We start from the raw sequence: 14873 nt of genomic DNA on the forward strand, positions 1-14873 counted from the left end.
CTAATGAAAATGCTATTCTTCATGCTTATCATTGCTTGTTACACTACTATATATCTCATTTGTATGTTGTGAAAATAGGAAAGACATTACTATGCATAAACTTGTTGAAATATTTAATGTAGTAGGTTTGTTGCTCCTGAAGCCAAATGCCCACCTACTACCTTGATGACCTGCACAACCATCAAAAAAATTGAATGCACGATAGATGAATTCAAATTTGAAATGAGAGGGAAAACATTTTTTCCAAGAGACAAAAAGGAATGTATTTTAATTCATTTGATAAGTTGCAAAAGAGCAGAAGAGTTGGATCTATTGCAGAGCAAAGCACAGAGAGAGAGAATGAAGTTGATTAGCAAATCAAGTAAGTGTTCAGAAGATAGAAGAGTTTCAATTTCGTGGTTGCAGTTACACATGTTGGATCTTTGTGTCATTCTATAAGTTATTATTGATTTGACCTATGAAGCAATGATTGCTCCAAGCATCATTGTATGTAGCCATTAGAGCTGTAAATTTAAAGTTTAAAGTTTTATCAGTTTGAAGATTTTAGGATTTTTTCTGGTTGAAGCAGAATGCTCCCAGATTTTTTGCAATAGTTTTATCTTATTTGAATAGAAAGCAAGCAAGTAGGCATACAAATCTTTGTTGTTGCATTCTTCTATTCATCATTGCATGATATTTTTTATTTGAGAAGTTCATAGTTGAAAGCTTCATCCTTTGGCTCTCTGCATTTTAATGGTGGAGATATCCAAGTTATAAGTTTAGTCTATAGCTCACTTGGTTCAGTCTTTGACTGAGTTCTCTCTTTGTTGTTACTACTGAGCTCACTTGGCATCCTCTTATGCCGAGCATCACCTTGCAATAGTGATCGAGCTTACTTGGCATCCCTTGCTATCGAGAACACTCAATACACACTATGCCAAGTTGCCCTAAGTGCTGAGTCACTTGGCTCCTTCATGTGTTGAGCTTATTTGACACTATCCTCCTGTCACTTGGCACCCTCTTGTGCCAAGAAAGTCTATCACTCAGCATTGGTTCTCTCCGAGTGAAATTATTAAAGTCTGTGATTAATTTTTTTCACATGGTATCAGAGCTTTGAGGCCCCACATCCATAGTGAGTTAGGAAATTTATCTTCTAAGATATTTGACATGACAAGAGATACATGAAAGATATAGAAACAACCACCATCATTTAATGGACATAATTATGATACATGGGCAAAGAAGATGAAAATCATAATGGTAGCTAATGATTTGTGGGAGTTTGTGATCAATGGATTTAATGATGTTGCAATCCTAGCACTATATGCTTCCCTCACAAACCCACAAAAGACTCAATTGAAAGTGTCAAGGAGAAAGGATGCAAAGCATTAAGTTTGATTGAGGTAGCAATGATAGAGATAGTTTTTTCCAAGATTGTAGCAACAAATTATGTGAATGAAGCATGGAATATCCTTGAGATGAATTTCAAGGCTGGGACTGGTAAGGTCAGAGTAGTAAAGCTACAAATGATCAAAAGAGAGTTTGAGATCCTTCAGATGAGGGATAATGAACCTATTGCATAGTTCAACTCACAAATATACACTTTGATAAACCAGCTCAAATCAAATGGAGAAGATTATGTAGAGTAGAGGATTGTGGAAAATATACTGAGGAGTTTACATTAGAAATATGACAATCTTGTGATAACCATAGAGGAAGCAAAGGACCTCACCACATTGACTATGGATGAGTTGATGAGAACTCTTCAAACCCATGAGCACTGGATAAATAGATCAGCAACAACTTTCCAAGAGTAGTCTTTCAAGGCTCAAGAGAATTCAAGAGGTAGGGGGAGAGGAAGAAATGGCTTCGGTAGATACTCAAGAAGTAGAGGTTGTGGAAGGAATGGTCAAATGAATGATGGTGCAAAAAGCTTAGGATGAGAAAACAACCAAGAGGGAGCAAGCATCTCTCAAAATAGCTCTAGAGGAGGTAAGAAGAATTACAACTCTAATAAGAGAAATGTTGAATGCTACTACTCTCATGAGTATGGGCATAACGCTAGTGAATGTTGGAAGAAGCAAGGTGATTAGTCAAAGCATAATGCAAATGTGGCTGATGTGAACATGAAAAATGAAAACAATCTCACAAACTTCATCATGTGTAACATTGGTAAAGAAGGCAGCCCTAGGATATGGTATATAGACACCGATTATGTAAGGAAACTTAGGTGCAAAAATAGCTTCCTACACTAATCTCAAAAGGAAAGTATGATGCAAATCCTATTAAAAACTTCTACACTTACAGATTCAATATCATGTAAACAACAATATTGCAACCAACCATGCATACAGAAAATAGACAGAGAAAGGAACACATAACACAAGGATTTGCCGGTGGGGAAAAACCTTTCGAGAAAACAACTCCACCCCTTCAGAACCTGCACAATGTATTATCTTCAACACGAGGTTACAATACACTTGCAATACAAGTTCAACATCAACAAAAGAAGACTCCAGTAGCTACTCGCAGTACCAACAACACACCTATTTCACATCGTATCTCTTCGCAACCCTAAAAAATGCTTCACTTGTCATTGAAGCTTCCTAACATAGCTCTTACGTGTCATAGGAATCCATCATAACCATTTTAGTCATGATCTCCTTACACACAATTCAAGATGTTGACACATCAACATTATTTGCAAGAAATACATTTTACAAAACAAATAATAAGAATAGGTATTATACAAGGTTGAGACACCTTATTCCTAATAGGTTGTAGCAACCACATGAGTGGTAATGAAAGTTTATTCTCTTTCATTGAAAAGACTTTTAAGTTTGAAATTAAGAATGTAAATAATAGAACCATTCCCATAGTGGGCAAAGGATCTATCATGGACAACTCATTCAAAATAGATACAAAATGCTGATGGAAAATGACAAATGTGTCATTCATGAGAATGATGGAAGTAATAGATTACTTGCAGCAGTCCAAATGACAAAGAACCGGATGTTTCCCTTGAGGATAGAGACATGTTTCTCTTTTCAAGTCAGTGTTGCACCTCCCAAGTATGCATGTACAATAGTACATCAACAATCGGCTCATACTAGCATGATTGAAGACCCCTCTAAGCTTTGGCATCTTAGGTATGGACATCTTGTCTTTGGTGCTTTAAATTTGTTGTCTAAGAAAAGAATGGTAGATGGTTTTCCAAGCATATTAGATTCCTATGACAAGTGTGAGGCTTGTATTTTGGGCAAGCAACATAGGCTTCCCTTTAATTCTAGAAATTCTAGAAGGGCTAGAGCACCATTCAAATTGGTGCATTTTGATTTGGTAGGTCCTATACAAACTATTATTTAGGGGGGGGGGGGGGCGGGGGGGGGGTACTTATTTTATGACATTCATGGATGATTTCAGTCATAGGACATGAGTGTATTTTTTGAAAAAAAAATCTAAAGCATTTGATAAATTTGTTGAATTTAAAGCCATGGCTCAAAAAAAATGTGGACACTATGTTAAGGTCCTTAGATCAGATAGAGGAGGGGAGTATACCTCCAATATGTTTGTAAAATTTTGGAGGGAAAATGGTATAAAGAAAGAGCTTACATCCAGTTATACTCTGTAGCAAAATCGAGTGGCTGAGAGAAAGAATAGGATTGCTATTGAAATGACCAGAAGCATGATGAAAGCAAAAGGGCTCCCAACTAAATATTGGGGAGAAGCTGTAGCAACAACAATATATTTGATTAATAGGTGTCCTACAAAATTAGTTCGTGACAAGATGCCTCTTGAGGCTTGGTCAAGGAACAGATGGATAGTTGAACACTTGAGAGTGTTCAGATGTGTAGCATACGCACAAGTGCCAAAAAAACAAAGCAAAACGTTGGATGAAAAAGGCATGAAGTGCATCTCCATAGGGTATAGCTTAGAATCAAAGGACTATAGTCTATATGATCTAATCACCAAGAAGATCATAATTTCAAGAGATGTGAAACTTCTTGAAAATCAGTCATGGGATGGCTTGTTAGATGAATCCTCAAGCACTTCAAGTAAAGTGCCTACTATTGAAGAGGAAGAAGATGACATTGGTGATCAACAAGAAGATGGAGCAACTAACATGGATTGCAAACAAAGGCAAAAAGGGAAGCAACCCTTAATATGACAAGCAATATCAAGATGAAATGTATGAGGAAAATTATGATGAGAGTGTAAATTTTGCATTATTTTCTCATAGTGATCCAATTTATTTTGAGGAAGTTGTGAATGAAGAGAAATAGTGTAATGCCATGGATGAGGAAATAGATGCTATTGAAAGAAATGAGACATGGGAGTTAACTACTTTGCCTCCCAAGAAACAAGTAATTGGAGTGAAATAGGTTTATAAGACCAAATGCAATGCTAAAGGGAAAATAGATAGGCATAAGGTATGATTAGTGGTCAAGGGGTACAAGTAGTAGTATGGTAGAGATTATGATGAGACATATGCCCCAGTTGCAAGAATGGAAATTGTGCATGCTGTCATAGCAGTTGCAGCCCAACACAAATGGAAGGTATATCAAATGGATGTGAAGTCCACCTTCTTGAATGGTGTATTGAAGGAAGAAGTTTATGCGAAGAAGCCACTTAGTTATGAAGTTGTAGGTGAAGAACACAAAGTGTATAGATTGAAGAGAGCTCTATATGGGATCAATCAAGCTCCATGGGTATGGTACAACATGACTAACTCATATTTGAAGAGCAATGGCTTTAACAAAAGAAATGGTGAGCCCATACTATACATCAAGGCAGCAAGTGGTAATGAGTTGATTTTTTTCTTGTATGTAGATGACTTAATATTCACAAGAAATGATAATTTTCTAATTGGTGAGTTCAAAGAGTCCATGAAGAATGAATTTGAAATGATAGACCTAAGTCTCTTGAAGTACTTTCTGTTAGGAATAAGGTGTCTAACCTTGGATAATTCCTATTCTTATCATTTATTTTGTAAAAGTATTTTTTGCAAATAATATAATTAAGTGTGAGTATAAATGTCTAGTTGGCATGTTGATGTGTCACTCCACTTGCATGTGTTGGCATCTTGAATTGTGTGTAAGGAGATCATGACTAAAATAGTTATGACAGATTACTATGATGCATAAGAGCTATCTTTGGAAGATATGATGATGGGTGAAGATGTGAAGACATCTGGCAATCAATCATTAAGCATTGTACACTCGAGTCTCCATCTAGCATGTTGGGTTTTTTATGGGTTCCTACTTTTCCAGAGAATGGTAAAACCCTAATACAGTTCTTTTTTGGAAGTTGCCCTAAAATGAAAAGCACATGATATAAGTGACTTTAGGGTTGCGGATAGGTGAGTGTGAAAGTATATTGTTGGTAGTATTTTTTTGTGCTTGGATTTGTCTTCTATGTCCTGAAAAACTTGCATTGCAAGTGTGTTGTAACTTTTGTGTTGAAGCTAATACATTGTGCAGGTTTTGGAGGGGTGAGGTTGTTTTATTGAAGGGTTTTTTTCCCATCGACATATCTTTGTGTTTGTGTTTTCTTTCTCTATCTATTTTTTATATTCATGGTTGGCTACAATATTGTTATTTACATAATATAAAATCTAAAATTCTAAGGATTTAAATAGAGTTTGCACAATACTTTCCTTAAGGGATTAGTGTAGGAAGTTGTTTCTGCACCTAAGTTTCCTTACACTTTCTAGGGATAGAAGTAAAAAAAATGCATGATAGAATCTTCATCTCTCAAGAAAAATATGCAAGGAAGATCTTGGAGGGATTCAAAATACAGAATAGTAAGGAAGCCCCAACACCAACAACAATAGATTTGAAGTTGAGCAAAGAAGATTGTAGCAAAAGTGTGAATCCAACAGTATAAAAGAGTATGGTTGGAAGCTTGATGTATTTGACTACAATTCGGCCAGACATAATTCATGTGACAAGTTTTATTTCTAGATTTATGGAAACACCAAAGGATTCCCATTGGCAATCGGGAAAGAGGATCCTAAGGTATGTAAATGGTACCAAGAGATTTGAGATTTTGTATAATGCAAATAATCATTTCAAGTTGGTTGGTTACATGGATAGTGATTGGGCTAGAAGTTTAGATGATAGGAAGAGCACTTCTATGTACATGTTCCATATAGGATCAGGTGCAATTTCATGGGCATCCAAGAAGTAACCTATTGTTGCTCAATCTATAGTAGAGGCCAAATACATAGTACCAAATGCAACAACATACCAAGCTATTTGGTTAAGGAGGATCTTGACATATTTGAATGAAAGGCAAGATGATGGAACCACAATATTTTGTGACAACATCTCCTCGATTGCACTATCTAGGAATCTAGTCTTCCATGGGAGAAGCAAGCATATAGAGATCAAATATCACTTCATCAGAGAGTTGGTGGAGAATGGAGATATCAAGATAGAATTTTGCAAGTCTGGGCAACAACTAGCAAACATACTTATTAAGCCTTTAAGCATTGGAACTTTTGTACACCTAAGAAAATGTCTTGGTGTAGTTGATTTGGATCAGGAGTGATTCTTGTTTTTTTTGGCTTAGGACAAAGAGGGAGTGTTGAAATATTTAATGTAGTAGGTTGGTTGTTCCTAGAGCCAAACACCCACCTACCACCCTAACAGATTGCACAAGCATCAGAAACATTGAATGCACAGTAGGTGAGTTCAAATTTGAAATTTTTTTTGCCAAGAGACAAAAAGCAATGTATTTTGATTTATTCGATAAGTTGTAGAAGAGAAAAAGTGTTGGATTTTTTGTAGAGCAGAGCACAAAGAAAGAAGGAAGTTGATCAACAAATCAAGTAAGAGTTCAGAAGACAGTTTAAGGGTTTTAGTTTTGTGGTTGTAGTTGTAGATGTTGGATCTTTTTGTCATTGTGTAAGTTTTTATTGATTTGACCTATGAAGCAGTGAATTTTGGAGGCATCATTGTATGTAGCCATTAGAGCTATAAGTTTAAAGTTTAAGATTTTATCAGTTTGAAGATTTAGGGGTTTTTCTGGTTGAAATCGAATACTCCCAGATTTTTTGTAATAGTTTTATCTTATTTGAATAGAAAGAAAGTAAGCAAGCAGGCATACAATTTTTTTTTTTCCCCTTCTTCTATTCATCATTGTTTGATATTTTTCATTTGAGAAGTTCATAGTTGAAAGCTCCATCCTTTGGATCTTTGCATTCTAATGGTGGAGATATCCAAGTTATAAGTTTGGTCTATAGCTCACTCAGTTCAGTCTTTGACCAAGTTCTCTCTCTGTTGTTACTACCAAGCTCACTTGACATCCTCTTCTGTTGAGCATCACCTTGCAATAGTGACAAAGCTCACTCAACATCCCTTGCTACCGAGCACACTCAGCATACACTGTGCCAAGTTATCCTAAGTGCCAAGTCACTCAGTTCCTTCATGTGCTGAGCTTACTTGACACCATCCTCCTATCACTCAACACCCTCTTAATGGGGTTGGATGGATTGGATCCACAATAATAATTAAACACATAATACATACTACAAGCGCTTATAGAAATTATAAAATCGTTTCATTGCCTAATTCAAAAATCATTACACTATGCCTCTTTTATAGAGGTCTTTGATTATTTTAAAAAAAATTTAAATTAGCCAACATAATTCAAATAGATTTTTCTAGAATTATCTACACATAAATGCCTTCTAGAACCTAACTCTATTTAGTAATCCAACAATTTCTAGAATCCTATATTATGCCTTTACATTTCATTTGAGGGAAAATTACATTCCAACACTTCTCCCTAATTTCAACCTCAAATGTTGTTACATACATATGCCAAAAGATAATTTCCAATAATCTTCATATCCATTAATGCCTTCATGAATATTGTCTTCCAAGGCTAGGGCCTTTAATTTCTACAAACATTTTTTAAGGAATTGGTTGCCAATGATTTCCTCTTTTTATAGGATCCACTGATAATCTTGCCTCATTTTTCACAAATATCAATGATAGGGTTCACTAATAACCTTTTATCTCTTTGATGCCTCACCCTAATATGTTTCCCCATGCTATTGCATTCTTTCGTACACTTGAACATTTGTACTTGAATAAACCTTTAATCATTCTTACAATTTTTTGCCAATTCGATCTATAGCTCCATCCACAATCTATTTTTATTCAACTTGCCATAGAATCCTTTTTGCAATCTCTATTCCAACATGTCTTATCACAATGATTTTTTAAGTCACAAATATTACAAGGATGTATATCCCAACATCTATCCTTTGTATGCCCTTTCCTGTTACTGTGTGAACATTGCACAATCTTTATGCTTTCAATTGATTCTCTTGAACCGTCATTCATCTTTCCACTGCTTGCATCATATCCAAGACATTCATATTTTGGCCTGACTGTAGTCTCAACTAGATTCCTCAATCCTTGTTCATCCTTTCCTAAACCTTTAACTTTAAAACCAATTTTTTCCATAATCTTCAAACCAATATTGTCATTATAATAGCTAAAAGTTTCATCAATACAATTTTCATGTTCATCATTACATTCCTTTTTGCAAGAAACTTCAGCAAAATCACATTTCTCAATTGCATAATCACTCAAATTATTTGTGTCACAAGATACATCACATACAAATGGTTTCACATTCAAACATTCTTTATCTTGTTTCGGAGTAGACAATTCCTTCTTTAACATATTATTTTCCTCTTCCAATTTCTTCACATTATCTTCTAAAACTTTGTTCTTTTTCTTAGCATCATCAAAAAAATCTAACTTTTCTTCTAATTCTTCTCCCATTTCATTTCTTACCTTTGTCAATTCCTTTTGCAAAATATCTTTTTCACACAATAATTTTGCATTTTCTTTCTTTGCCATCACTAATTCTTCTTCTAACTTATTTGTCTTCACTTTCTCAATTCTACTAGCTTTTCCCATTGAAATCAACAATTTAACATACCTTACTCTTTCTTTTAGAATATTCTAAATGCCTTTTTACTTCCATATTTTTTTAATTAAATCTTCAAACGACTTGAAACAATCCCTTTAGATAGCTAGAATTGTCACAATATTCTTCTCAGTTAACACCTTTTTCTAACTATGATCTTCATTTCTTTTAAAGACAATAGGATAATTTCTCAAATGCCATTAAACAATTATTAAAATTCACACCATACCTTTTGTTCTTTCCTCTATCCTTTCTTCCGTTAACAAGTCTTTCCACTAATTCTGTTGTTCTCAAGAATGTGCTTTCTTGCCGACTTGCCCTCTTTTCTACTCAACACTTCCTGTGCAGTCTTCTTCAAAACAACTATCTTTCTCATAACACAAATAATCCTCCACAATTTAGTAGCACTAACACACCACTTGCTCTTTTATCACAATCTAAAATTTTGTCCAACCTTCTATCCAACCTGGCTCTGATACCAATCTAATGGGGGTGGATGGATTGGATCCACAATAATAATTAAACACAGAATACACACTACATATACTTATAGAAATTATAAAATCATTTCATTGCCTGATTCAAAAAACATTACATTGTGCCTTTTTTATAGAAGTCTTTGATTGTTTCTGGAAACATCTAAATTAGCCAACATAAGAGAAATATACTTTTCTAGAATTATCTAAACATAAATGCCTTCTAGAATCTAACCCTATTTAGTAATCCAACAATTTCTAGAATCCTCTCTTATGCCTTTACATTTCATTTGAGGGGAAATTACATTCCAACACCTCTTGTGCCAAGTCTGTCACTTGGCATTGGTTCTTGCTGAGTGAAATTATTAAGGTCTGTAATTTTTTTTTCACAAAACCAACCACATTATCAAATATGATTCTAAAGCAGTATGCTTTTTGTTAAGGTGTCCAAAATATCAATTCAAAAAGTGAAACAAATCATAGTGCATTAGGGACATCCATACTTGTGCAGCTAATATGACATTGCACGTTTGATTACTTTTTAAAATAAATGATAGTCATCATTGACAAAAAGAACTATAAAGTCACCATTATTTTTAGAATGTTGACAAAAAAATACTGATTAAATCAGCAAATATAAATATTAAATTAGCAAGTACTATTACAACTATTAGAATGTATTCAGATATTAAATTCTGTCCAGCCCACTAATAGTAAAGATACTCAAGCCTTTCCATATTTATTTAGTTTTTCATGCCACACTAAAACTTTCTGTATCCTAAACTTTTATTTCTTATTGCATTTTTTGATTGTTTCTTTTGTAAGGCTCGCTTCTAATTTCCTCAAAAATATCTTTCTCTTGAAATTCCTTTCCTTGGAAAATCCTTCTATTTCGTTCTTTTCACACTTCTAAACAACGATGGGCATAGAGCGCACACATATACTCTTAAATACTGATTCCTTGTTGAGAATGGTCCACATACTAAAAAGTTGTTCTCACATTGTTGGATAGTGGGCTTTGGCACGTTAGTATTCTTATGATTCTTTTCAAGAATAACTATACAATTTCACACCGTAAAATCAAGTGATCAATGGTCCATTCGTTTAGTTTGCAGAAACTACACCTTCTCGGACCAACAAACTCAATCCCTCCTCAAAATCCTATTTTGTAAGGCAACCTAGATGAAGACCCTAGCCTTATGACGATATTTATTATTCCACGTTGGATGGATTGGCCAATTGTCTTTTTGGATGACAGCTTCTTGCATTCTATAACGCAATTTAACTACCCCTACAAGGCACAATCCCATGTTCTTCCTCCAAAATCTATATTGGTTCGCTCCACATGATCTGTTCCAAACAATGCTTTTGCTCTTATAATTTGTAATGAGTTCTAATTCCACCTATACTATCCCTCTTGCACCACACACTCTACATTATCCAACGGAGCATGCTTCACCACCTCCATGTTCTCAAGGCTGACCAACGTTTCATCTCAATTCAACTTTTTTAACCATTCTTGATGATTTAAGATACATGATTATTAATCATAGTTCTGCATGACACAATAAAGTTCGAGATTGATGATCTCTTTTGGGGATCCTTCAGCTTGTTGGCTATCACTTTTGATATCACTTTACAATTTTGTTGGAAAGAGAGATTGGTATAAAGTTTCATTATTCTTGTCTTCAACTTTTTCTGGAATCAAAACTAAAAAGTATGTAGTTAAGATTGTTATTGCCTTCAACTTTTTCTGGAATCAAAACTAAAAAATATGTAGTTAAGATTGTTAGAACAATTGTAGCTTGAACTGTAGTTTTGATTTGTTACAAGAGGTAAAATAGAATTTTTACAATTGCTTTAAAAAAATACATAAATCTTCTTATCCTCAAAAAAGGCCTTCTTGATCAACTGAGTAACAATGGATTTGATTACAATCTGCTTCTTATGGAGAAGTCTTAGACAAAGCAATAGACAACTGATTCTCCTTATTACATTTACCGCCCTTCTTTCTTTTTCTAGTCTTGAATTTTTCAATTGAGAAAATGATTGGCCGTCAGTCTTTCCTCCAAGACTATTCTTCAACCTTTTCTACATTCACATCCTCCTCCTAATTCTTTATCTAGCATTTATCCATCTTCCTCTTCCATGTTTTGAAAGGTTCTCTCTCTTCTAAGTTCAATTGTTGTTTTTCTAACTCCATAAGCGTTTCCCCAAATGCTGGATTTTTAATCTTCTCTTTCCCCCACTTTCTATCAATGCTCCTCTTTTTGTCTCTCTTTTGAACTCCATCTTTGATAGATCTAGATTTGAAGTCCTCTTTCCACATTTATTTTTGGGCTACAACCACCACTTCATTGTGACTTCTATTTCCTTTGGGGTATAGCGTATTGTTATGGTCTTAATACACAACCTGGAATACATCTCATATGTCCCATCCTTTGGTTATCATCTACCTTCACAAAATTTCTCAATTGATGACCAATATGTTGCAAAGTCTCAATATCCCAATATTCTAAGGACAGATTGTAAAGCTGATCCATATAGATAGCTCGTCAATAATCAATAATTTGTTTGTGGTGATCAAAGTTTGGTTCCAAATATTTGATGAACAACCCAGTCCCCCAGTCATGACGGGCCTTATATTGAAAATCTTTCCTCTTTAACTAACCTTCTAGACATTCAACAAGGTAAAAGCCATTTGGAAGCGACTCAAGACTTGCCATGTTTCCCCAGTTCTTCTCACAACATTCCATTAATCTTCTCATAGTCAGACATTGATATCAAAAATTTCATTAAATATGTTTTTTTCAACATATTAGTTTTCTTATTGAGAAGTTTGTATAAGTAACAAGAATATATTTCATATATATTTTGTTGTAGGTTAAAAAGCTTCTTGAAAAGCATGGGGCAACCCGGAATGCCAAGGTGGTAAGAGAGGTACATCGACGAAATACTGAAACGTCCAAATCAAAGTGGAAAACTGAAATAATTTCGTGGAATGCAGTGTTAATCGGGGCAGCTGCTTTTGCAGCTCCCTTCTCTCTACTTGGAAATTCAAATCCACTCAAAGAAAAACACTTCATGTCACAGAGCGAACACAATCTGTTTACAATTCTCTTTTATGCGTTCTTCTTAGCTAATACAGTGGCCTTGGGCACTTCTCTTGGAGCAACAGTTCTACTCTTGTTTGCTGTTTTTGGAGACAAGGAAGACAAACCCATGGTGGAGATCAGTTTCATGTCTGTTATGAAGGCCTTACTGGCAATACTTCTAGCATATGGTTGTGCTGTAGGCCTCCTTTTGGGACCAGAATATCTATGGCTCACAGTAACCGTTTGGTTTATGTTGGTTGTCACACCACTCACAATTAGGGTTACAACTTTTCGCTCCAAGCTATATATCTTCACAGAAGCTCAATATTTTTTCTGGTTTGTAGTGGAGGATACTCTTGGGCTCATAATAACCTTGATTTCTCATGTCCTTGATATAGTTGTCCTTTTGTTATACGAAGGCTTTATATCTTCATGGATATATAAAAAGTGTAGAAAGAGTAAGTAGGGATTGATCCTACAATTTTTTTTATAGACACAATCAATTAAGTAATTGCCCACTTTGATGATCTATTGTAATTGCAATTGATTTTGTGAAGATCGATAAGGTTTAAATATTTTTTAAGTTCTGGTATGTGATAAGAAATCACAATATTTTCTATATATGTTAATGATGTGATATAATTATGTCTAATCTACTTAGCGTCATTAAGATAAATAACTATATGATTAAATTTGGGAACTCAAGTTGGTAGAAATCATTGCTTAACTTGTCAATTGTTGGGGATTCAAGTAGTTAAAATGTCCAAATGAATAAATTTCAGAACAATTCCCCTCTCAAAAATTGTGTTTCTTTTCCCTTGTCCATTGAAGGATGATTACAAGATGACCTTTTGGACCATTCCCTTTCCCATGTCTAGATTGAAAAATCATTTGATACACAAGGGAAGCATGATCTCTCAAGGTATAAACCTACTAAGTAGGAAAAATAGATCTCAAGAAGTTTTGAAGTATAGGAGATGTGTGATTCACTCTTTATCCCTAGAGGATATTCAAGATTGTGCTACTTTAGGCCATCCTTCCTGTAAGCCTCTAATGGAGACCCATCAAGATCATTTGATGCTTGTGGAAAGCATGATTCTACCCTCCTCTCCCAAAGATATTTGTAATAATGCACTTGTTAATCACCATTCTCTTATGCCTCAAATGGAAATTTACATTTCTTCAAAAGCTCCATTGCTAGACGGTTCATGTTCTCCCAACTTGCAAATAGAAGATCATTTTGACACACTCCATAAGCCAGAAGTAGCAAGAGATATGATGTGATTTCTCCAAATGAACATATTATAAAGTTTGTACAAGAAATTGAATTTTTAAAAATATCTTTCCCTTTCTATTAGATAGACCAAGTTCTTGATTTGAAGCAAATAAAGATCTCAATTTTCTACATGCCCTTATTTCAAAAAATTATGTTTCCCATTAATCTCCACTTTTAACAACTCCCCCTAAATAGGGTAGAAAATTAAAATAAAATAAAACATCATTGGAGATTTATGTCGAGATCCAATCCACCATTATTAAATCCCTTTCTCCAAAAAAAGAGGCAATATTGTTCTCCCACCATAAGGGCCTCACTCACAAAAACAAATTGAAGTGTGATTTTTTGGTTGACTTTACTCTAAATAAAGCTAATAGAAAGAGAGGAGTGAGTGTCTTCCCTTAAGGCCAATGAAGATCCTATTTTTTTAATTTTAGACACTTTAACACTCTTAATAAAAGATGGCATGTGGTGACTGATCGAGAAAGTATTGTATATTTGTCATGTATCCTCTTCAAGTTTTAGGACTAGGACAAGCCTTGAGGAGTGGTTTAGGGGTGGTAGCCCATGAGGAAATATATTTTTAGGGGTAGGTTTTTGTTTATTATTATTTTTTAATATCATGTAAATTGCCTTAAAAAGGGTTGATAAATAAATGGTTGTGTGATATGAAATCTTCATATTGTAATTTTCTCTTCACTAGATAATTAATTCTCTGCTAGATGTAGCCAATATTAGATGAACCATGTTAAATATTTGTATCATTGTATCTATTTATTTCTTATTTCTACATTATTTCCACTATCTCAATATTGTTTATTTCTCATATATGTCAAAATCCTAATACAAGACTCTTAATTAACCATTAAGTTAACAACATTGACCCCATATTATCTTACTATGAGAAACATAGGTATAAGTATTTGTTTCTTCATCTCTTTTTTATTCTTAGAAATAGTTGAAAAATTTCTCCCTTTTTGATAGAGAATCCTTGTTTGGGTTAGCTATTCTTTAGGGAACTCTCCAAGCTAGGTTGAAATCCATCTCATTATCCTTTGTTACTAGAAAAGCCTCAAGATTAAAATATTGGTAATTCAA

The 14873-nt window shown here is 34.4% G+C and overlaps 1 protein-coding gene across 1 annotated transcript in view; it reads left to right on the forward strand.

The window, feature by feature from the left end:
* The window catches only part of LOC149563298 (uncharacterized), a 38379-nt gene extending 25351 nt beyond the window's left edge, over positions 1-13028 (forward strand). Inside the window, exon 3 of the mRNA XM_089823995.1 lies at positions 12288-13028. Coding sequence (XP_089680121.1) covers positions 12288-12965 — 678 coding nt within the window. The 3' untranslated portion in view covers positions 12966-13028. The remainder of the gene's footprint in view (positions 1-12287) is intronic.
* The last annotated feature ends 1845 nt before the right edge of the window (positions 13029-14873 follow it).

Source organism: Cupressus sempervirens, chromosome 4, assembly GCF_028749045.1.
Source record: "Cupressus sempervirens isolate cs-2001-9-10 chromosome 4, ASM2874904v1, whole genome shotgun sequence".
NCBI lineage: Eukaryota > Viridiplantae > Streptophyta > Pinopsida > Cupressales > Cupressaceae > Cupressus > Cupressus sempervirens.